We start from the raw sequence: 10,384 nt of genomic DNA, 5'->3' as shown, positions 1-10,384 counted from the left end.
CCTTGTACTGTCTGCACACTGAAAAAACTTGAGTGGTACAGCTACTGTCTGCTCTCACCCAGAGCTTTTAAGCCCTTATTTCAACGTAACCTGACTGATAGGGCTGAAGAGGTGGGGCCAGCCTTTCCCAAAGCACTTCTTTAACCCCTCCATCATCAGTTCAGGGTTAATACACCCCATCACACTAAGTTAAGAGACCTGGGTTTTATTTGCAGCTCTGTCTGAAGTAACAGGCTGGACAAAGGTCACCTCATTTGTAAGATTCACCAAGCTCCCAGGCTGGGGAGATGCAGCCTGGGTCAGTCATAAGAGTTATGAATGACACCCAAAAAAAAAAAAAAATCATTTCCAATGCTCAGTAGTAGAGGTAAGACCAGAAATCCTCTGGCTCCTAGGCCAGTTCACCCTCCCCTAGGAAAAAGTGTTAGGGGGGCAAGTGTCTCTCTCCAAAAATGCCTGTTTATTGCCTGATATCTGGAGAGAGGTGCCCAAGGCATGAGTCGTGCATGTCTGTCTCCTGAGCCTGTATATCTGCCACTCTAATCTTTCTACACCAAGGTAATTAATTGTATATTAGCATCAACTCTCCTTAGGACATGCCTTTTGTATTCTGCCTGTAAAGTGCCATAACATAGTGGGATAGCTGGATATGAAACAATAGTGCCCAACCATAGGTGAGGAGGCAAGAGTTGCTAGTATAAGCTTGATGCTGCCCATTCCCATCTTCTCTAGCATCAAAGGAACACAGGCCCCAGTGCTGCCAGATTAAGCATGGAGGGGAGATATGGACTATCAAATTTGAGGTAAATTAGGTTTCTGGATTATGACACACAAAAAGCCCAATCTGAAAATTTCCTTGCTTTACATTGTAGCAAAAAACCAAATGGAAGAAATGAATCCAGTAAATGATTTTGTCACTATCTAATGAAGAGGAGCAAAGGTTAGTTGATTTTTTTTTTTAAAATAAAATGGAAGAGTCTATAGTCCTTTCCCTCCAGTGATCAATGGACAAAGGAGAGCTTTTCCACTAACAGTGTTAGGGACAAGCAATTTACAAACCACATTTTAATCTAGCTAGATCAAAGTTAGCTTGAGTAACAATAGAGTGACACCATGGCAGCACAGTTTAGCCCTGCCCACCTGGGGCTCTGGGTACATACTGCTGCCTGCGAAGCTGCTAAATTATACTGAGTATCTATACCAGCCAGTTTCCTGGGTGTAGACAAAGCTTAAGTTTACCAACGCATGAAGGTACAGTGGCCCACGGGTCAGCTACCCTTCCCCTGCACCACTCAACACCTCCCAGAAGAGAACTTGTTTCCCACACACCTCTGTGACAGTCAGGCTCTAGGCACCCAAGGGAAAAAGTAAATTTAAGCACGGGCTGGTTTCATGCCTTTGGGGTAATAAACTACATGGGAAAAGTCCAAGTGGCTAGTAGTTAAGAACTTGGGGTAGACAGAGTTGGGGAGACGCGGTGTGCAGGAGGGGGCTCAGGGCAGTGGTGCCGGGAGGGGTGTGGAGTGCAGGAGGGGGCGGCTCAGGGCAGGGGGGTTGGGGTGCAGGAGATGTGTGGCAGGGAGTTGGGATGTGGTGCAGAAGGGGTGTGGGCTCCGGCCCGGTGTCACTTACCTGGAGCGGCTCCGGGGTGGCAGCAGCACACACCGGGGCCAGGACAGGCTTCCTACGTGCCTGCCCTGTCCCTGTGCTGCTCCAAGAAATGGCCAGCACCACACCCCTGCAGCCTCAGGGGGAGGGGGGACAGGCAGAGGGCTCCATGCACTGCTCTTGCCTGTGGGTACCTTCCCCGAAGGTCCCATTGGCTGGGAACAGGGAATTGTGGCCAATGGGAGCTTCGGGGAAGGTACCCACAGGCAAGAGCAGCGTACAGAGCCCTCTGCCTCCCCCCTCCCCCCAGGGGCCGCAAGGACATGGTGCTGGCTGCTTCCCTGAGCAGGGCCCGCAGCACCTTGGGGGTGGCAATCCTGTGGGCTGGATCCAAAGCCCTGAGTGTCCGGATCTAGCCTGCGGGCTATAGTTTGCCCACCCGTTTTAGACTATCCAAGGAGCAATGCTGCTTTTCACCAAATATATATACGTCTAAATAAGCCAAAGAACATCTACCTTTTCTTTAATATGCCATTTTAAAGAGGGCAATACCAAAAGGAGTACTGTAGTTTATCATAAAGAAGAAACACACATGGCACACTATTTATACTTACTAAATCTGTTTATTGAGCATTAGCCAAGTAATGCATTTAAATATTTAGCTATTGGTTGCTTGCCTGAAGTTGTCTTCAAACTGCTGAAAGGAAGGCAGGGGGGAAAAAAAAACCCACACCCCACAGTATAGAGATTAAAGACTATATGCAAGTTTCTTGTGCCCATATGTCCAGTGTAAGTGGAAGTGAAATCACATCTTACTAGTATGCGGAAGAGCTTTACACAGCTCAACGCTACTGTGCCCTTCAAGCCGATCAATATCCATAAGGTTTTACACACGATGGATTAGTTTTGAAAGCGTTAAAAGTTCAGCTCCAAGGTTTGGCATTTATTATGTTCTAGGACAGTGGTTCTCAAACAAGGGCCACCACTTGTTCAGGGAAAGCCCCTGGCAGGTTGGGCCGGTTTGCTTACCTGCTGTGTCCACAGGTTTGGCCAGTCGTGGCTCCCACTGGCCGCAGTTTGCTGCTCCAGATCAATGGGAGCTGCGAGAAGCGACACGGGCCGATGGATGTGCTGGCCACCCTTCCTGCAGCCCCCATTGGCCTGGAGCAGCGAACCGCGGCCAGTGGGAGCCGCGATCGGCCAACGCAGCAGGTAAACAAACCGGCCCAGCCCACGAGGAGCTTTCCCTGAACAAACGGCAGCCCTAGTTTGAGAAACACTGTTCTAGGAGACCGGACAGCCATAAGAGTGTGACATTACAAAGTGTTTTAAGAATTCCCCAGCAATATTACAAGATCCCAGATGATGTACTGAAATATCACCTCCAGGTTAGTTTTTAGAAGTCTGCAAGGAAAGGGATCCCAAGTTATCATTTTAACAGGCAGTCTTTTCAGAGCAGACATGTCTTACTCAAAAGACATTACACAGTATTCTACACAAAAATTGTTTCCTTGGAATAAAAAATTGATACTTCAACATTCATCAAAATATTTATGGCTGGTCTGTATATTAATGGGCACTTGGCCACTGACTTGAGAAAGTTCTGAGATGATCTGGAATGTAACAATGAATGTTACCACCGTTTGTGTTTCATGTGCCCAAAACACTTTCAAACTTCAAAAATCAAGTTGCCTCACCTGTTCAGAAGTGTGTCTCAGAAAAAACCAGCAACCGCTTCCAGCTGTCTGCTCTCAAGGTTGTCAATTATTTGATATATTTTGAGTGTTTCATAGAAAACTAAAACCCATCTCCTATAAGATGTTTTCATCCCATCTTTCCACTTCTCTACGGCACTTTAAAACACACATATTAGTAACTATACATAGCTACTTGGCTCAAGCCCTCAGGCACCAGGCAACATTCCAGGCTGCTGTGCCTAGGACAATGCAGAACTACCCGAAAAGCTGGTTACTGCACTTACACTTGCAAGGACAGCAGATTATATTAAATGCAAAGCAGAGGCCACATTGCAGCTCAACTAAAAGGTTTCACAGTTGCTCCTGCTGTATGAAAGCCTTTCCATACTTCTGACCGTTTGGTTATTAGAACATTCTTTTAGAGATTATATGCTGCGTCAGCTACAGCATGGGTTTGCCAACACATTCTTGAACACAAATTATACTTTGTGTTAAAGCAAAAGTCAATCAGGCTTAGAAGAATCAAATCAGTATTGCTAAAGCTTTACAGTCTTTATAATTTTATCTAATGGATCAAAATCCTAGTATTACATCTAAATCTTATATTGTTACAAAATATCAGTCTTGAATTACTTTTACTATTATAGGAGAAGTTACAGAAAGGCACAGAGCAGAGGTAGGACAGACTTTTAAACAAAATGAATTCTGAAAGGAGAACGAGCATCTACTCATTAAGTGCAAATAAGACTAAACTCCCTTCCCTCCCTCAGAATAATTAAAAAAACCCTTACAAAAGTTGAAAGAATTGCTGAGTAACACACACAGAACTGCATAGGCACTTCAAGTGACAGTTAAGGCCTTGATAATCTAAGAAGTCTTCTTTTATTCATCTACCCTGATACTCTGAATTGCTGCTATACCTTATGTAGGACCAAACTAGCCCCCACCCCCACTCCAGTCCTGCCCTGCCCTCAGATTTAAAGCTTTATTTGGTGAATAAAAAAGTAGTAGGGCAGAAGGGCAAGACTGGTTCAATAAGCTGTTCTTTGAAACCATTGTATTACAAAGCGTCTGGCAAGTCAGACAACAGAAATAGCAAAGACTTAAAATCGACTCCCAGACAATGCTGCACAGTCTGTTGAGCTATGTTAGAATGTCTTGAGGTAAAGTCAGGTTCTTTCTGGTTCAGTCTTGCTGCTTGTAACAGCTCATTGGGATTACAGTAGGCTCTGTCCCAAGTTAGCACAAAGCTTTCTACTGAAGCTCATGACAGTCTTTTTGGCAATTTAAGGCTGTCGCAGCATCTCATTAATTTGATTTTTTTGGTGTTTGGAATGCAAAGTCTCTAAGCCTATACTGTAAAGCTCCAGTCGGCAAAGGTAGAGGAGCTTTGGTGTTGCGTGGTACTTCTAGGGAGACCAGTTAGTTGTTTTCAAATTTGGCATAAGGGTTCTCTTCCTTAAACAAGCCTGAAAAGAAAAAAGCTCCAGTCAGACTAATACATTTCAGGATTGAAAGGGAGGTGGGGGTGGGAGAAGAAGAGTAGACAAGTTGAGTGCACTCTGATCGTAGAAATAAATCAAACATTCCTTCACTCAGTACCAAGTCTGCTTTCGGTCACTTATGCAAGTGTTATGTAAAGTAAAGGCTTAGAGCAGAGGTGGGCAAACTATGGGGGAGCACAGCTGGCCCTCGAGCTCCTGCTGGGGAGCAGGATCCAGGACTTGCCCCGCTCTGGCGCTCCAGCTGGGGAGCGGGGTCAGGGGCTTACCCCACTCCACACGGCTCCCGGAAGCAGCAGCAAGTCCCCCCTCTGGCTCCTACATATAGGGGCAGCCAGGGGGAACCACAGCCAATGGGAGCTGCAAGGGCGGTGCTTGCGCACAGGGTAGTGCACAGAGCTGCCTGGCCATGTCTCCACATAGGAGCCGGAGGGGGGACATGCTGCTGCTTCTGGGAGCTACTTGAGGTAAGCACTGCCCAGAGCCTGCGCCTTTGACCCCCTCTGGCACCCAAGCTCCCTGCCCCAGCCCTGCTCCCCCTCCCATCCTCCACACCCCTCAGTCCCAGCCCAGAGCACCCTCCTGCTCCCTCATCCCCAGCCCCACCCCAGAGCCTGCACCTCCAGCCGGAGCCCTCATCCCCTCCCTCCCCCGCATCCCAACCCCCTACCTCAGTCCAGAGCCCCCTCCCACACCCTGAACTCCTCATTTCTGGCTACACTCCAGAGCCTGCACCCCAACCCCCAATTTTGTGAGCATTCATGGCCCGCCATAAAATTTCCATACCCAGATGTGGCCCTCGGACCAAAAACTTTGCCCACTCCTGGCTTAGAGCCTCAAAGGTATTTAGAAGCCTAACTCACACGGATTTCAATGAAAATTGGGCGTGTAGATACCTCAGGCTCTTAGCATGACTGTACAGGCTTGACTCAATTATTTAACTAAATGATAGCATTTGCAGTATATACAATTGTGCTCACAAATCAGGTAAACATTGAAATGGTAGCACTCACACCCAAAACAATGGACACTGCATTTAAGTATTTCCGCCCTGCAAGTCTAACAAAACCCAATTCCACACTAAGATGTTTGTGTAAAGCAGTGGCAAGTTTCTCCTTAAACAACAAAAAAAAGAGAAAGGTCAGTAGTGTATAGGCTCTTTCCTCTTTGAAGGATGTTTAAGAAAACAACTGGAAGTCCAAGCATAGGGCTGATCAAAGTGTTTTTTGGTAAAGGTTGGACTTTAAGAAAGAAGTGTGTTCCGAATGAGGGGTCTGGCTAAATGAAAGCTGCAGTAATTCCCCTCATCCCACTTTCCTGAAAGATGTAAAAGAAAAAAAGTTTCCTTCCAGCTGTCTATGAAAGGTGGTCACCAGCTCTACCAAAGCCCCTTCCCAAAGGTTGAGGTCAGGCTGCTGTGCCCCACAGCTCCTTTCTCCAAAGCAGCCAGCACCAGCTCTCCCACCATCCCTACTCGTAGAAAGATGGAGCACAGGGACCACTGAGTGAAACAGAAGAGAGCTTCTCACACTCTGGAAGCTGTGCAGTAGGGCTTTGGACCAGGCCAGAGCATTAAGACAACACAGACTTCCTATGGCAATAGCTACTGGCTAAGCAGAGCCTTCTGGTTCCTCTCCTTCCCCAAAGGCACCAGGCCCAGCAGCCTCATCTACTCTTCCCCCATTCCACAAGAGGAATGGGGACAGCAGGCAAGAGGACTTTGTAGGAGACAGTTTAAGTCCTCAGATCCACAGAGTTCATCCTCTACAGCAGCCAACATCAGCTACAAGTAAGGGCAAGTCAAGGCTTTCCAGCCTCCTCTCTGTGGCTGCACTAAGAGGGACCCACCCAGGGCCCTGTGGCTTTCCCTGCCCATCCCACCCCAGTAGGGCAGCAGCTTCAACATCAGGCTGTGAAGGCAACTCTGAAACCTGGACTCAAGGTAAGAACAAAAGAATGGCCATACTGGGTCAGACCAAAGGTCCATCCAGCTCAGTATCCTGTCTTCTGACAGTGGCCAATGCCAGGTGCCCCAGAGGGAGTGAACCTAACAGGTAATGATCTAGTGATCTCTCTCCTGCCGTCCATCTCCACCCTCTGACAAACAGAGGCTAGGGACACCATTCCTTACCCATCCTGGCTAATACCCATTAATGGACTTAACCTCCATGAATTTATCTAGTTTTCTTTTAAACCCTGTTATAGGCCTAGCCATCACAACCTCCTCAGGCAAGGAGTTCCACAGGTTGACTGTGCGCTGTGTGAAAAAGAACCTCCTCATTTGGTGGCCCCTAGTTCTTATAGGAACAAGTAAATAACTTTTCCTCATTCACTTTCTCCACACCACTCATGATTTTATATACCTCTATCATATTCCCCCTTAGTCTCCTCTTTTCCAAACAGAAAAGTCCTAGCCTCTTTAATCTCTCCTCATATGGGACCTGTTCCAAACCCCTAATCATTTTAGTTGCCCTTCTCTGAACCTTTTCTAATGCCAGTATATCTTTTTTGTGATGAGGAGATCACGTCTGTACGCAGTATTCAAGATGTGGGTGTACCATGGATTTATACGGGCAATAAGATATTCTCAGTCTTATTCTCTATCCTTTGATGATTCCTAACATCCTGTTCACTTTTTTAACTGCCACTGCACACTGCGTGGACATCTTCAGAACTATCCACGATGACTCCAAGATCTCTTTCCTGATTAGCTGTAGCTAAATTAGTCCCCCATCATCTTGTATATATAGTTGGGGTTATTTTTTCCAATGTGCAGTACTTTACGTTTATCCACATTACATTTCATTTGCCATTTTGTCGCCTAATCACTTAGTTTTGTGAGATCTTTTTGAAGTTCTTCACAGTCTGCTTTGGTCTTAACTATCTTGAGAAGTTTAGTATCATCTGCAAACTTTGCCACCTCACTGTTTACCCCTTTCTCCAGATCACTTATGCCTAGGACTGACCCTTGGGGACCACCACTAGTTACCCCTCTCCATTCTGAAAATTTACCATTTTTTCCTACCCTTTGTTCCTGTCTTTTAACCAGTTCTTAATCCATGAAAGGATCTTCCCCCTTATCCATGACAACTTAATTTACTTAAGAGCCTTTGGTGAGGAACCTTGTCAAAGGCTTTCTGGAAATCTAAGTACACTATGTCCACTGGATTCCCCTTGTCCACACAGAATCATAGAATATAAGGGTGGAAGGGACCTTAAGAGGTCATCTAGTCCAACCCACTGCAACATGTTAGTTGACCCCTTCAAAGAACTCTAATAGATTAGTAAAACATTATTTCCCTTTACAGAAACCATGTTGACTTTTGCCCAACAATTTATGTTCTTCTAGGTGTCTGACAATTTTATTCTTTACTATTGTTTCAACTAATTTGCCCGGTACTGATATTAGACTTACCAGTCTGTAATTGCCAGGATCACCTCTAGAGCCCTTTTTAAATATTGGGGTTACATTAACTATCTTCCAGTCATTGGGTACAGAAGCTGATCTAAAGGACAGGTTACAAATCATAGTTAATAGTTCCGCAATTTCATATTTGAGTTCTTTCAGAACTCTTGGGTGAATGCCATCTGGTCCCGGTGACTTGTTACTGCTAAGTTTCTCAATTAATTCCAAAACCTCCTCTAATGACACTTCAATCTGTGACAATTCCTCAGATTTGTCACCTACAAAGGACAGCTCAGGTTTGGAAATCTCCCTAACATCCGCAGTCGTGAAGACTGAAGCAAAGAATTCATTTAGTTTCTCTGCAATGACTTTGTCGTCTTTAAGTGCTCTTTGTATCTCGATCGTCCAGGGGCCCCACTGGTTGTTTAGCAGGCTTCCTGCTTCTGATGCACTTAATAAAAATGCTTTTTCATCTTTTGAGTTTTTGGCTAGCTGTTTTTCAAACTCCTTTTTGGCTTTTCTTATTACATTTTTACACTTCATTTGGCAGTGTTTATGCTCCTTTCTATTTACGTCACTGGGATTTGACTTCCACTTTTTAAAAGATGCCTTTTTATCTCTCACTGCTTCTATTTGTTTACTGTGCTGCCACTGGCTGTTGCTCCCTCAAGTGCCCAACCTCACTCTCTCAGATTATGGCCCTCACCCTCCTCTCACCTCCTTTCACCCACTCCAGGATCTCTTCCCTCACTTCAGTCCCAAGGAGTCCCTCCGAAGAAGGAATAAGGGTTTACAGACGCTGCACAAGAGGATGAAAGGGATGAGAGCCTGATGTCACCTGCTCCCTTTGGGCCAGGCTGCAAGCCATGTACTCTCACTGGTGAACCATTACTCACATGAGCATTCCGCCTGGAGTCAATCAGCTGCAATCTCCAGTCTCTGCTAAATCCACTGCACACCTCACAGTGGCCAGAGATGACCACTGAAAAACTTCCCCCACATGCAGCCAGTTCCCTGACAGCCCCCAACCTCATTGCACCTGAGGTGAAGAATCTGATCCTACAGGATTATTGTAGAGTAAGGTGCCACTTCTTGAGTATCTGGCCCATTGGCTGGACAGGTTGTATCCTTTGGCTTTTGTTATTTTTAATCACTTGAGGGGAAAAAATCTTATTGCCTCCTACCCGGAATCTCAGAGCTTCCTCCTCACCTTTGTTTTGGCAGATTTCAATTAAACCCCAGGAAAGCAGGAAAAGCAACATACAGAACAAGCTGACCAGCATTCCCATCTGGCGCTGTGGAAGGGCTGTGTCTGAATGTTCACTGTAACTGCATTGTTTTCAGTGTCTATTTGTGGCTTTCTTCTGCCTTTATTAAGTTTAACTGTAATCTCATGAAAAAAACTTATTTTGGTTTAATGTAATGAACTATTAAGCTGCATGACTTATTATGCAGTTTCTGCCCCCCTCCTACTCACTCCTAGATCACTCAAACAGGTGGTACTGGGTGTCAGACCAAATACAAACAGACAATAGTAATTCTTGTATTCCTCCCCGAAGTGCAACTGATCATTTGGTGATGCATGCAGTCAATGTTTTGTTTATAGCAAGGTATCAAATACTTTAGTGCAATATATGGATTTGAAGAATCACTTGAAAAAGAAAGTCACTTGTGAACTTATGAATTTTACCATATTTTTTCCGGATTTCATCATGTCGAGATTTCATCTCAGCTCTCCTGCAAAAACAAATTAGAGACTTTTAAAAAAGTATAAGCTAATGAAGTTATCTGTCTCTTCCTATACTTTTTCCTCCAAAGTACCAGTTTCTGGAGCCAATATACATAGGGTTAGACAGTTACCAGTCTGCATACAGATTGTGTTTCCCTGCCCCCAAAAGGCCTTCATGAGGAGGAAAAAAAAAAAGCATTAAACAACCCGGGACTCAAGAGGAAACCCATCAGAAATAGTTACAGTACAAACAGATTATAAAAAAACTGTTAAAGGAACTAAGTGTGCAGTGTTGTTGCAGCCACTGGTCCCAGAATGTCGTAGCAGTTGGTCCCAGGAATTAGAAAGACAAGGTGGGTGAGGTAGTATCTTTTACTGGACCAACTTTTGTTGGTGAGAAAGATAAGCTTTTGAGCTTACACAGATCTGTGTAAGCTCAAAA

At 45.3% G+C, this 10,384-nt stretch overlaps 1 protein-coding gene across 1 annotated transcript in view; it reads right to left on the bottom strand.

The window, feature by feature from the left end:
• Nucleotides 1-2,211: 2,211 nt before the first annotated feature.
• Nucleotides 2,212-10,384, bottom strand: part of PTTG1IP (PTTG1 interacting protein) — a 29,479-nt gene continuing 21,306 nt past the window's right edge. The window contains exons 6-7 of the mRNA XM_077825626.1: nt 9,904-9,950; nt 2,212-4,774 (exon numbers count right to left, since the gene is read on the bottom strand). Coding sequence (XP_077681752.1) covers nt 4,728-4,774; nt 9,904-9,950 — 94 coding nt within the window. The 3' untranslated portion in view covers nt 2,212-4,727. The remainder of the gene's footprint in view (nt 4,775-9,903; nt 9,951-10,384) is intronic.

This window comes from Eretmochelys imbricata, chromosome 9 (genome assembly GCF_965152235.1).
Source record: "Eretmochelys imbricata isolate rEreImb1 chromosome 9, rEreImb1.hap1, whole genome shotgun sequence".
NCBI classification, from domain to species: Eukaryota; Metazoa; Chordata; order Testudines; family Cheloniidae; genus Eretmochelys; species Eretmochelys imbricata.
Note: the sequence above shows the minus strand (reverse complement) of the source record. Positions and strands in the feature narration are given on the sequence as shown.